This window comes from Apodemus sylvaticus, chromosome 13 (genome assembly GCF_947179515.1).
Source record: "Apodemus sylvaticus chromosome 13, mApoSyl1.1, whole genome shotgun sequence".
NCBI lineage: Eukaryota > Metazoa > Chordata > Mammalia > Rodentia > Muridae > Apodemus > Apodemus sylvaticus.
In genome coordinates, this window is record NC_067484.1 from 68,188,823 (window position 1) to 68,202,391 (window position 13,569).

A 13,569-nucleotide genomic window follows, 5' to 3' on the forward strand; every position below is an offset into this window, starting at 1 on the left:
AAGGCCACTTGAGTCCAGTATTGTTTTGAGGCAAGTCCGAACTAATGGTTTCTCCTCTCCCCACAAGCTTCGAGATACCAAGTCTACAGATCAGAAGATGACTCTGTTGCATTTCTTAGCTGAGTTATGTGAGAACGACCACCCCGATGTCCTCAAGTTTCCTGATGAGCTTGCCCATGTAGAGAAAGCCAGCAGAGGTAAGGCAGTATAGGGCAAAGCTAGAAGGTGGTTCTGGGCCAGCAGGATGGCTGAGGTGGGTAAAGATGCCTGCTTCCAACCCTTCAGTCCCTGGGACCAACACAGTAGAAGGAGAGAATCAGCTCTCATTGTACACACACACACACACACACACACACACAAATACAAATAAATAAATATAACTTGAAATTTTTTCTAAAAAAGAAAATGGTCTGGAGCCATAAAAGTCTCTACATGGGGAAAGAAATAATATACTACATTCAAGATAGGGTTTTTCTGTGTAGCTCTGGCTGTCCTGGAGCCCACTTTGTAGAACTGGCTGGCTTCCAACACTCAGATCCACCTACTTCTTGCTCTGTCTTTGTCCCTGTCCCTTGTCCCCGACTCTGCCTCCCAGGTGCTGGGATCAAAAGTGTGCATCACCAATGCCTAGCATGGATCTGATTCTTGGTCTTGGTCCTTTTCTCACTGGTCCTGGTCTAGGTCCACAGCTTTTGTCAACAGTGACCTCACTACCCGAAACTACACAAAACACCAGGTTAAATTAGGACAGAGCTCTACCCAGCTTCTGTGGTCCTACCTATGTCTCCTTCTTCTGAAACCCTGTTAACCTGAAATAAATGAGACCAAGATCTCAGGGATCCCATGGGTTCTTTTTAAATTAAATGAAGTCTGCTTCATTCTGTTAATATTATACAATGGGTGAAGGTTGGAAGTTCAGTTAGTAAGTACTCATGCTTTTACTGGGAATATCAGAACCAGCGTGTGAGTCAGCAGTGTTCACAGGCTAGTGAGGCATACCTGGAGACGAAAAGGAGGCACATAAGCAGGGTGTCTGAGGGTGAGACTAAGAGACTATCTGATCTGTTCAGTGAGCTCTTCTGTCTATCTCCCAGTTTCTGCTGAGAACTTGCAGAAGAACTTAGATCAGATGAAGAAACAGATTGCTGACGTGGAACGTGATGTTCAGAATTTCCCAGCTGCCACAGACGAAAAGGACAAGTTTGTGGAGAAGATGACTATATCCTTTCTTGGAGGACTTGGGTCTCCAGAGGGATGCAAGGGATGACAGCAGCATTCAGTTTTTACCTCTAAATTTTCTTTCACTAAATACATAGTTTTTAAGCTTATTATAGAAGTAATCCTTGCAGATAACTACAAGTCTCCGAGTGCCTATTCTGTCCTGTCCCTGTTATAAACACGCCTACCTATTCTAAAAGCCCAAGCCCCTACTCTGTTCCCCATTGCTGTCACAGAGACACCCTTCCACAGAGATAACTACCTCCATTTTCTGGATTTGGTTTTTTCGAGACAGGGTTTCTCTGTGTAGCCCTGGCTATCCTGGAACTCAGTCTGGCCTCGAACTCAGAAATCCGCCTGCCTCTGCCTCCCAGAGTGCTGGGATTACAGGTGTGCGCCATCACCGCCTGGCACCACCGCCATTTTCTGATTTACACCTCTTGGTTATTTTACATCAAAACTGCATTGCATAGCGTTTTCTCATTATGTCTCAGCCGTGTTTCTATAGTCATCTATGTAACTTCTATTGTATGGGTAAACCATAACTTATGGTGCTTAATTCTTATTTCTCTGTCAGGAACAGGACTCTGTGGTGTACCCTGTGTAGCCCATTCCATGCCTTTCTCTGACCTGGGCCTGTTTCTTCAGTTTTTGTTTTTGACCTGGGTCTGTTTCTGTTTGGGTTTTTTGTTGTTGTTGTTTGTCTTCTTTGTTTGTTTTGTTGTTGGTTGGATTTTCAAGACAGGGTTTCTCTGTGTAGTTCTGACTGTCCTGGAGCTCTCTGATAACCATGTTGGCCTTGAACATTTAGAGAGCTGGGCCTCTGCTGGGGTTAAAGGTGTGTGTCATCACCACCCCCAGCATGGGGCTGCTGCTTGGTCTTGGTCCTTTACTCCCTGGCTGCACAGCTTTGTAAAGGATGCACAGGAACAATATAACAAGCTGCGGATGATGCACTCCAACATGGAGGCCCTCTATAAGGAGCTAGGCGACTACTTTGTCTTTGACCCTAAGAAGTTGTCTGTAGAAGAATTCTTTATGGATCTGCACAACTTTAGGAATATGTTTTTGGTGAGCAAGGGTGAACTGCTAATTTTTCAAGGAGTTCCTAATAATCCCTGGTAGGTTTACATGTTTTTACGTGTTCTTCATCTGGTCTCCCCTCCCTTCTCTAGCAAGCAGTCAAGGAAAACCAGAAGCGCCGGGAGACAGAAGAAAAGATGCGCAGAGCAAAACTAGCCAAGGAGAAGGCAGAAAAAGAGCGACTAGAGAAGCAACAGAAGCGAGAACAGCTTATAGACATGAATGCAGGTGAGCAGTGGGAAGGGCACCGGCGGTTCTCTGTCTGGGTGCTCAGGTCTAAATGTAGCTGTTGGCAAATGGCTTTCAGCAGCCTTCTGCCTCCAGGCTCAGGGTGCTGGATTTTACGTGTTCCTCTTCCTCTCCTTTGCTGGTGCTTGGATTATGTCCACTCCCTGTGATTGAGAATTGCTGCCACACTTAACTCTTCACTTCTGCCTGTCAAAAAAGGCTCCCCTGACCTATTCTTATTCCTGCTGCTAAATATTTTGGGTTTCCAAAATGTTTCTCTGCCTCCTCCCATGTTGTAGTAGCTCTCCTTTCCCCTCATCTCACCACTCCACTGTCCTGTTCCTCATAGAATGCTCTGTGCACATCTGAGATCATAAATGGATTGAACTTCTAGAAGGGGGTGAAAATCTGGCCACTCTTTCTCCAGCAGAAACATTTCTTTGTTTGAGCATATGGTCTCAATTACTGGCCCTGTTTCCTGTCTCTGCTTCTTTCCTGCTGAGGATTCCCTGCCCCCCACTACTCCTTTGGGCAGCGGAAATACAGTAAATGCAGCGTATGTTACACATGGCCCTGAGCTGATCTGTAAGGCCCATAAGCCTCTGAAAGTGAGGAGTTCTTGAATCTATCAAGTCTTGTAAAGACTAACATGGTTCACTCCCAGAAACCTTGAGAGTAGTTTTTTGCCTTTATCTTAGTTATAGGTTAGCCACCAGCTTTGTTCCCAGGAAACTATTAAAATTTATACCAAGTGTTCATCATTTCTCTCCCTGTTCTCTCTGGGCCTCCAGGGCTTTACACTTTCTATATTGTGTAAGAAAGATGTAATGGGAGCAAGGTGGAGCCCAAATGACCTTCGGAATAAGGACTATAACCCAGCCAGCAGGTGGCGTAGTGGACCTTACCCTATTCTACAGGCTTAGGTCTAGCAAGTGAAATTGAATGTAGGTCAGCTGCACTGGTGATGTTTAGACAGCAGATGGCGCTGGCAGTAATTGAACCCTAGTCTTCAGTTGGTAGCCAACCAGCTCTTTGGGATTTCAGTTTCAGATTTCACTATCCTGAGCTGTTGCCATGGAAACTGAGCCTGGCTAGAACTGGGATTCTACATTAACTCTTTGCATTCCAGCCTGGCTGCTTTCATCTGTCGCATGCAGAGCTGTCTTCAGGAAGATGCAACCACTGGAAGCAGTAGTAACATGACATTCAGTCTTGACCAGTAGGCTCTCTTCCTTTGATCTGCCTGAAGGCCAAGCAGTTGTTGATGCAGACTGGAGTGAAACACTGAGACTGATAATAGTTAAATAGTTTCCCCACCCCACCCCCTCCACACACAACTCTCTCTACTTAGCCCAGGCTAGATTCAAACTCCACATCTTCCTGCATCAACCTCCCAAGTACTGGGATTACAAACATGTTGCCTTGCCTGGCATTTATAACCCTGGTCTCTGCTTACTCTGATCTTGGAGTTGGTGTTAGGAGTCTGTGTGCTGGTCCTGGTTAGTGTGGGTAGACTGACATTATAACAAACACCTCAGGTTTTACACTAATAGGCAATGAGTCTTCGGGCAGTTTTTAAACCGACACAAGTAAAGGTAAACATGGGTGGGAGGCTTGAGAGGTCGGCCCTCTCTTGTCTCCTAGGAGCTCTCAGTCAGTGTGCAGGGGGTGGGAAAGCCACACCACCCAGCACCGTGCATTTCCTGTGCACTTTGACATTCACTGTGCTGGTCTGGCTGGAGTGTTTACATCTCTGTCTTTTTTCCTCACAGAGGGGGATGAGACAGGTGTGATGGACAGTCTTCTAGAAGCCCTGCAGTCAGGGGCAGCATTCCGACGGAAGAGAGGGCCCCGGCAGGGTAAGTAAACAAATGGAGCTGGTTGGTTGGGTACTGAGGACGGGAGTTGCAGGGTCTCTGCTCCTGGTCATGCTAGAGGAAGGCCCAAGAAGAAAGTGATGCCCCAGGCTTAGGAGCTTCGGGTTTCCGTGCCCTGGGCTTGTCTAGGCCTCTTCCTCTCACATCAGAAAGTCCGAACTGGGGCCCTTGGGAGGCCTAGACTCATGGCTTCTTTGTATCAAAGAGTAACACCTACAACAGAAGCATCATTATGACAGAGGTATGCCTGCCTCGCATTTCCCATTTGCTGGCAGAGGCTCTCTAGACACTAGATAGGAGCTTCACTCAGAAACTGCTGTAGAGAGAAGATGGCTGGATACAGTGGTTGTCTCTGGAACCTTTGGTGCCTGACACCCTGGAACAAGGACCCTAGCCAAAGGTGTGAATTATACAAACCTGTATAAACTCAGTTTCTGGCCAAATGGTTTGTTAGGACTCTCCTGTAACTGGCTGCCTCTTTCTACCTGTACTCCAAATACTCAGGAAAATTTCCTTCCAAGCGCTCCCCTGTCTTAAACAAACAAACAATCCCTGGTTACAACTCCATGACGTGGCAGTTTCTGAGTACAGGGTCTCAAAAGGGAGGAGAAGTGGGTATCAGTTTTACAGATAGGCCTTTGTATGTAAGCACAGCTAATGGGACTCCTTTTGTAAAGGTTCTCACAGCACTGTTTCCTACCTGGCAAAAGTACCATGCATCCCACTGTGCTATCTCCTCTGACCCTCTTGACTAAGCCTCATCTGCTTCAGACTTTGGTGGGGAATTCCCTTTTAAGCCTCTTCCTGAGGAATTGTACTAGAGTCCCAGATGCTTCCTGAGCAGGCTGCTGGGGACGCCCCTGTCTCTACTGCTTTTCTACTGAAAAACTAGACTTGGTAGTAGAGAAAAAAGGATTTTATCAGAGCTACCTTTTCAGGAGAGAATACGAATTAGTCAGAGTATTGTCTCCCAGTTAGACAATGGAAGGGAACTTTAAGAAAATACTGAAATTAAAAGAAGTTGAAAACAAGGATTGCATAGTTTAAGTCAGCCTCAGTTTATAATCTTTCTGATCTAGTTTGCTAGGCTCAACAAATATCTGGGAGATTATCATTAAAACTTTTCCAGTTACTTTGGAGAGCTTTTACACTTGGGTTTCCTCTCGTCTACAGTTACGTAGCCTCACGTCAGACATAACAGAAAGCTAGGTATCAGAGTGGCATGCTAAGAACTTAGGCTCTTTTCTTAGAAGAGAAAGGCTGCAATTTTGCCCCTTTTCAAAGTACAGAGGCTCCAAGGGTCAAAAGTTCCCTCCAGGGCTGCTGGACCCAGCTGTTTTACTCTTTGTCTGGCTTCGTCTGTTGTCATGACAAGTGGTTCTCACCATTCCTAATGCTGCAACACTTTTATATAGTTCATGTTGTGCTGACCCCCAACCATAAAATTATTTTTGTTACTACTTGATGACTGTAATTTTGCTACTGTTATGAATTATAATGTAAATATCTGATATGCAGGATGTCTGGTATGTGACTTCCAAATGGGCCAAGACCCACAGGTTGAGAACTGCTGCTCATGACCAAGTGCTGCGAGCCAGAGAACCAGAGGCACTGGCAGGCATGTCTGCCTTACATTCTTCCCCTGCCCAGAGGCAACTGCCTCTATTCAGAGACATTAGCTTTTCCCCTATGGTCTCCAGAAATGTTAAAGTCTTTCAGGCTCTGGAGACATGAAGGAGTGACCGATACAAAGATCCATTGAGGAGTTGGAAGAGGAGCAGTTCTATTAGGGCTGTTCATTAAAAGTGACATGTAAATGACTACAGTCTGCAGGCTGTGGGAGAACAGTGGCCTGAGTGTCCAGGGGAAGAATCCATGTGATTGTGTTAGAACTCCATTTCCAGCTGTGATGGAGTCAGCTTGTGGCTTTAATGACTCAGCTTGATGTCCAAACCTGCATTGCATGTAGGCCACTTGCATACTAGAATGAGAGTCAAGAGAGACATCTCTCTCTCTCTCTCTCTCTCTCTCTCTCTCTCTCTCTCTCAGGAGTCTTCCCTCAGCTGTCTCCCAGCTTCCTTATAATCTCCACTTACTGCTAATTGAGGTCTGTGTTAGAGCCATGATAAACCTAAAGGCCCTAATATTGATTAGTGTCCACTCTGCTCATAGGTAGGAGGAGTTAAGGCCCCACACTTTGTCCAGGCACAGTGATAAAGCCAGAACTGTGTCCTGATTTTGTGAATCCAAATCCAGGGCTCTTTCCATTAAGCCTGCATTATTGGATGGGAAATAACAATGCCCATCTATCCAGGCCAGAAAACTCTGGCCTAGGACATTACAGCAAGTGTTCTTGAGGTGGTGAACTGTACCAGGGAGGTTTTCTGATGAACCCCTTTGCCGGAAAAGAGGGTTCCTTTATCACTACTCTTCCCCAATTCTGTAAAAATAGGACAAGAGGTATAATTAGGGTAGTTTCAGACATGGATGAGTTATTTAGGATGATAATGGCTGTCCCATCTGTCCCAGTTTCCTCTTCCCTTAGGAAGCTTATTAACAAGAACACTTCCTCTTTAGTGGTTGTTCGTATTCATAGCTTGTGTCTCAGGATGTTTTTTTCTGGAATCATTAACTCTTTTAACTGAGCTGAGCTCTTAGTATTACTCAGCAGGGTTTACATACGCATTTCTCCTGCTCACCTATCTTCTAGGATTCCAGCTTTGGCCATTTTCTCAGACTCTGCCTCTACCTCCATATATGAGGATCCATTCTCCTAGTTAGTAATTGTTCCAGATCCTATACAGTCAAACACTGACCAGGTTCTGTGGCTACTGTAAGTACTCAGTAGTCTTACAGAGGGAGGAAGTCAATTTCCTGATTGTTTAGTCTGCTCAGCAGAGTGGTGACCGTGTAGATAGATCAGAAATTGGGGTGCTGGGGTTCCCTTGGTTCTTTTCATCAGTTAGAACAATCTTTTCTCATTTTGGTTTCATGTCCATTCCTAGTGTACCTACTTTCAAGCTGAAAGAGGCACTTGTGCTGTTTTCCCTGTGTGCCATATTCCTTGGGTCTTAGGACACAGTAATAAATCAGAGATCTCGTAAGTAGAGATATCCTGAAAGACTGCTGGATCAGGTACACCAGGAGTCTTAGAGGAAGCAGCAACTTATGACTTGCTGCCCTGGAACTCTTAACTTCTGAGTTGCTCCAGGGCGGCTGTTGATAGAGTTCTGAGTCAGCAGTTGCTTCAGTTCATTCCCTCGAGTTAGACGGATGTGCGTATGTATGTGCATGTGCACACCTATGAGGCTGCGGTAAAGGGATACTGAGCTGTCGTTTCTCTGGACACGACAGTGGAATCCTAGAAAATTGAGTGTTTTAGAAAAGAGAAGAAAGGAAACATGAGGAAAAGGTGGAAAAGGAAAGCAGGAAAAGCCCACACATATCCTCTTACATCAGTTCCTGCGGCAGTGGTTTGTTTCCACAGTTCACCATGTAACTTGGTGAAGCCCGAGAATGCAGCTCGCTCTCTCTCTCTCTCTCTCTCTCTCTCTCTCTCTCTCTCTCTCACACACACACACACACACACACACACACACACACACACACTCACTCACACACACACACACTCACTCACACACACACACATACACACACACACACATACACCCCTCTACCTGTGATCTGCACCTAGACACATCCATATACTGTCAGCAGGATTTTTTTTCTGTTCTTTCTCCTCTTGGTAGATAACCCTTTGTGCTCTTGGGAAGAGGAGGAGGAGGAGACTTCTAAATTGGTATCTGTGGTCAGATTGTGTGCTCCCTGTGGGTAGCCTCTGCTTGTGTGAAAGCAGGAGCTCTGGTTCATGGCTCTGCGCTGAGACTGCTAGCCCTGGAGAAGGCTTGGACTCTCCTACCTGGTTTGGCTTCTGCCTACCTAATGCTTTTTGCTAGCCCACAGCAGTCCACCTCTGGACTCTGCCTGCTCACGGTGGCGGAATCACTAGGGAGCACTGGGCTTGTCCTAGTTCTCTGAGGCTTAGTCACTGCTTCTTCACTCCAGCCTTTTCTAGGTCCCAGCACCGGTCCTTGGGTTTTTGTTTTTTGGGGTTTTTTTTGTTTTGTTTTTGTTTTTTGGTTTTTGAGATGGTTTCACTTTGTAGCTCTGGCTGTTCTGAAGTCTAGATGTAGATGAGGCTGGCCTGAAACTCAAAGAGCCTGCTTTCAGACTCCAATGCTGAAACTAACAGTGTGGGCTGCTACCCCCACCCCCCACTCCTATTCTCCACCCCCACCCCCACCCCCACCCCAGCTTTTGCTCTTGTTTTTTATAATCCAGTTTGGGATTGTGCAACTGTCACCATTGTTTTATTTCAGAATATTCATCTCCAAAAGAGACTCCATATCCATTAGCAATTACTTTTTAATGTACATATAAAGTTGTACCCATTCTTATGGAGTATCTAAGGATGTTTCAGTGCATGTACAAACTGAGGTGTAGTAAAGGTAACCCTTTCCTTCTCTGGTAAGTAGCAGGAACTTTTGATTCTCCCCTCTATCAGTCCCTGACATTAAACTTTTTATTTTTTGTTCCGGGTACTGACATAAACTTTTTTTTTAATTTAAAATGTGTGTGTGTGTGTGTGTGTGTGTCTCCATGGCTTGCCCCTGTGCTTAGGGTCCAGTACTTATACTCACTGAGCCATCTTACCAGTCAGTGACATGAGCTTTAGTTTTAAATTTAAAAACTTTGTAGGACCAAGAGTTATTTGTTCCCTTTGCCTTTATTTGATTATTTAGCAATTTTGAGACACGATCTTATAGCTGAGGCTAACTTCTAAGTAATGCTGACTGGCCTTAAATTAAGAATTCTCTTGCCTCAGCCTCCCAAGTGCTGGGATTACAGGTGTGAAGCACCATGCTATTTTTCTTGTTACTCCATTTCTGTCTCTGTGAACTTTGCCAAGCTGAGCATTCACAGGAATTGATTTATAGCATACAAGGCATTTTATGTCTAGCTTTGAAAACTCAAGGTTGCTAGGTATATATGCAGTCTCTGCATGCTGCTAGGGGCATGGTGGGCATCACAAGGTGGGCATGGTCCTGAGGAGCTACCTGTCTTCCTGATGATACTGGGGTCTGAAGTACAGATTCATAAATAAGCACGAGACACATTGGCTGAGATTTCTTCCTAGGAGTTCCCTCTTGTGAGCCTTGGCTTTCTCTGCCCTGCCGTACTTTTTTTTTCTCTTTTTACCACTTAGTATGCACATGCACACATATGTTGTATGTGTTGTACGCATACGTTGTATACATTGAAGAGGTGGGAAAACAGCAGGCACATGGACCTTGGTTGTTGGAGAAGCGCATGGATGTGTGGTGTGTATGTGATGACACTTAGTGGCTACAGTCCTCTTTGCAAAAACCCCTCCAAGCCAACTAAAGCTGCCTCATGCTAGAACAGGCAGGCCTTCCTGAGGCAGCCTTACAGTTTTACCTACGAGCTTTCTGTGGAGTGCCTACAGAATAGCAGTACTGTGTGTGGTAAGCTTTAACATAGTTCATTCCAATAAACCTAAAGGAGAAAGAGTACTGTTTCTCTTGATACATGGCTAATGCTTAAACCAGCTCTTCTTTTTTAAAGATGTATGTTTATTTTATATTTATGAGTGTTTTGCATACATTTACGCAGATGCAGCCTATGCATTCCAGATGCCCTAGAAAAGGGCACTGAGTTCCCTGGAACAGAAGTTACAGAGTAGTGAGTTGCCGTACAGGTGCTGGGAACCAAACCAGGTCCTCAGCAAGAGCAGCCAGTGTTCCTAACTGCTGACCATCTCCCCAGCCCTTCAAATCCTGTGCTGTCTAGCTACATCCAAGCCTTCATTCTTGCCCCCAAAGTATATTTGATGTTGAATCTCTGTCCCTTCTTCTGATAAGGCTTCTGAACCAGACAAGGCAGCCACAATTGCATGGCTTCTGGCTGAACACCTGCTTTAGAGTTGTCAAGAGATTAGAAACCAGGCCTTCTGTGGATGGAGTCTCATGTCTTCTCTTGCAGTCAACAGGAAGGCTGGGTGTGCAGTCACATCTCTGCTGGCCTCGGAGCTGACCAAGGATGACGCCATGGCTGCTGGTCCTGCTAAGGTGCCCAAGAAAAGTGAAGGAGTCCCCACAATCCTTGAAGAAGCCAAGGAGCTGGTTGGCCGTGCAAGCTAAGCCAGGCTTTGTGGCCACAGCTCCTAGGCAAAGGAAGCCCAGACTGTCCCTGCAGCATGTGCCTAAATGGACCAGGAGATAGCCCTCTGCAGAGGCCACTCCACCACCTAACCCTGCCTTTCTGTCTGGCCTGCTGCTCTCTGAACACCACATACAGCTTCAGCTGCCTGGAGGCCAAAAGGAAGGGGCAGTGTAGGGTGGCCTGAGCCCAGCCCAGCCAGCCCTGGCTGTTGTCTTACCAAAGCAGGGTCCGTGTTTGCTGCCTTAACCCTGTCTCCTCTGTGTTACCCAGAGGTCCTGGTCTCAGACAGAACCCAGCCTGCTTTCTCAGCCCACTCTCTAGTGGGCCTTCCCCTAGGTCAGTCTTGCTGCATTTGTGCTTTTCTTTTGTGGTTTCTCTGGCCCTGAGAATAGCATGGGACTCGTGAACCTTCCGGCTGGATCTTTTCACTGCTGTCACCTCTGCTTTTCCTCCTGCAGTTATTTATTACTAGTGCTGTGGCATTGGGAGCTGCTTCTGCAAAAGCAGGAAGCAAGTCCCACCCTCACCCCACTTTCCTGGGAAAGGTCTCCCAGGCAGAGAGAGGGTCCCAACCACTCTCCCTGTTCCACTGTGGCCCAGGTCTGAGCCATAGGGCATGATGACAGTGTGGGGCCCGCCCCCTGCCCGCTGCCATGCTTTCTGCCCTGGCCTCCCTGGCCCCTCTGTCCCAGCCCCCTCACCTCCACCGTGCAACTGAGCCCCTCCCCGATGCCTTCCCCGGAGCTTTGGTGCATCTCATTTGGAGTGTGGGCTGTAGTGTGACCATCCCAACACCTCACCCCCTCCATCCAAGGAAATGGGAGGTGGAGCCTCCTGGCTGAGAAATTGTTTTGCAAATGGATCTATTTTTATATGAAAAAATTTTTTAAGAAAAATAACTTTGGTCCCCTTTCCCCTCCATAATAAAAGAGGCTTCGATGGTAGGTTCAAGCATTCCTGGGGTCAGTCCTGAATATGGCCTAAATATTGGCCCCACCCCTCAAGACTAAACCTTGGGGCCAAGGCATACCCTTCCCTAGCGTCAGTTCTGGGGCAAGAGACATTTCTCTAGGTGGGCTGGGCCACACCATAGGGTAGCAAGAGCTCTCAGATGCTGTGTTTTCATGAATGTATTAAATTATCAAGCCAAATGTGCAGATGCTAAGTGGACGCCAAGAAGTGGCAAACCCGGGGTGCCCTGCCCCGTAGAAGCAGTGAGCCAGCCTGGGTGGCCCAGACTTCAGCAGCTCAGCCTCTCTGGCCTAGGGTCACTGCTTGTCCTCTTCCGAGGCCCCTTGGAGCTCCCCTCCAAGGCTACAGAGAAGAAATGACACCGTCCAGGTTTGACACAGAATTAGAGCTGCCAGAGCGTGGAGGAGTTAGGAAACATAGGGCCAGTGCAGGGGCCTCGTGGCCAGGGGGATTGTTTGGGCTGCTAGAGCTTGTGTCCTGAGGAACAGCGCGCAGCCCTGGGCTGCTTCCTGTAAAGACTGATGTGGGGCTGGTTCTTCCCTGAGCCGCCACCTTGCTCGCTGACATCTGGGGCATTGACCCTTTTCTTTTTTTAATCACTTTTGCTAAAATGCATTTAATTAAAAAATTTTTTAAGTAGAGGGGGTAAAATGCAAACCCCTTGCCTCTTGGGCTTTTGGGATGTCATCACCTCCAGTTTGATGGGTTTGTTTCCAACTGTCAATAAAGCATTGAAACAGAACCTCCCTCTAGCTTCCTTTGTAAAATTCTGAACTGGTTCTTTTCATGATAGTGGTCTAGGCTTGTCTTTGGTGGTTTCCCACTCTGTTGCTGACCTGTCAAGTCAGTCAAAAGCTAACCAGTCCAGCAGATGAGCTTGGGCATGGCTCAACTCCACGGTGGTTTCTGGGAGCCGAGCTGCAGCCTCCTTACAGGGCTGGTTTCCTATTGACTTCAGCTGCGTCCAACTGTGACCATTAGGCTTGGGACCCTATTTATAGCTCACTTCCAACTTCCCACTCTCCTGGGTCCTCCAGATGCCACAGTTTTCTGGCCAGTACCTATGTCCTCCATCCCCATCAAGTTAGAAGTGCTTAATCCTAGGACTGGAATCCTGAGCCTGCCCAACCTGGGTCAGAAGTCAGCCCAGACACCAGAGACTTGGCCACTAAGCTCTGCTTGTTCAAGCGAGTTGTAACCTCAACAAAGACACCTTAACAGTGATTAGACTCATGGGAGACAGGAAGGGCCTATTGGACAGCCCTATACTAGAAATAAAACCTTTTTATTGTGGCAGCGGCAGAGATGTGGGGGTGGCTACCTGCCTGGAAACCCTAGAGGCTGTCCATTTCCGCTCATCGTTTGGTGCCCACGTACCAATTAGGAGACCAGCCACAGCTGCTCTTTGCCCTACCGTCTGCTTCCTTGCCCGGAATAGAACCCAGGCACTCAGTACCCCGCCCTTTCAACACCAGGCTCTGAGAAAACCCTGCTTTCCTCTCAGCAACCTCACACACCACCACCCTTCCCACGCGAAGTCAAAGTCGCCTGGAAGGTTTGGTTTCCATGGCAACAGACCAGGAGGCGGCAGAGCTGGTAACCAGAATCCGAGGGAGGGAACTCAGAAACTGATCTTCTGGCTCTTTTGATGGACGTGCCCTCTGTAGCCCTCCGGAAAACCTTGTGGGTCTGTGTCTGTCCTCCGGATCAACCTTCCTGACTCTTGGAGCTGCTGGATTAGCCTGGGAGTCAGATTAGCCGCGCTGGGAGGGAGACCAAGAAAAAGGGAAAGGGGCTGGGTCCCAAGACCTCGTGCCATCCCTTCAATTCGACTTTGCTGCTATAAAAAGAATATGAAAGCTAGTTCCACTTAGAGAAACTGAGGCCCTGGGGAGGGAACTCGGTATTCAGAAAATTGCCTCCCAGGCATTCATTCCTGCTGTTCCTC

At 47.2% G+C, this 13,569-nt stretch overlaps 1 protein-coding gene across 2 annotated transcripts in view; it reads left to right on the forward strand.

The window, feature by feature from the left end:
• Diaph1 (diaphanous related formin 1) overlaps nucleotides 1-12,363 on the forward strand; it is a 96,205-nt gene extending 83,842 nt beyond the window's left edge. For both annotated transcript variants that reach the window (XM_052155915.1, XM_052155916.1), the window contains 6 exons: nucleotides 68-197; nucleotides 1,095-1,219; nucleotides 2,125-2,289; nucleotides 2,394-2,529; nucleotides 4,302-4,388; nucleotides 10,470-12,363. In XM_052155915.1, the coding sequence (XP_052011875.1) occupies nucleotides 68-197; nucleotides 1,095-1,219; nucleotides 2,125-2,289; nucleotides 2,394-2,529; nucleotides 4,302-4,388; nucleotides 10,470-10,627 (801 nt within the window). In that variant the 3' untranslated portion in view covers nucleotides 10,628-12,363. The remainder of the gene's footprint in view (nucleotides 1-67; nucleotides 198-1,094; nucleotides 1,220-2,124; nucleotides 2,290-2,393; nucleotides 2,530-4,301; nucleotides 4,389-10,469) is intronic.
• Nucleotides 12,364-13,569: the final 1,206 nt, after the last annotated feature.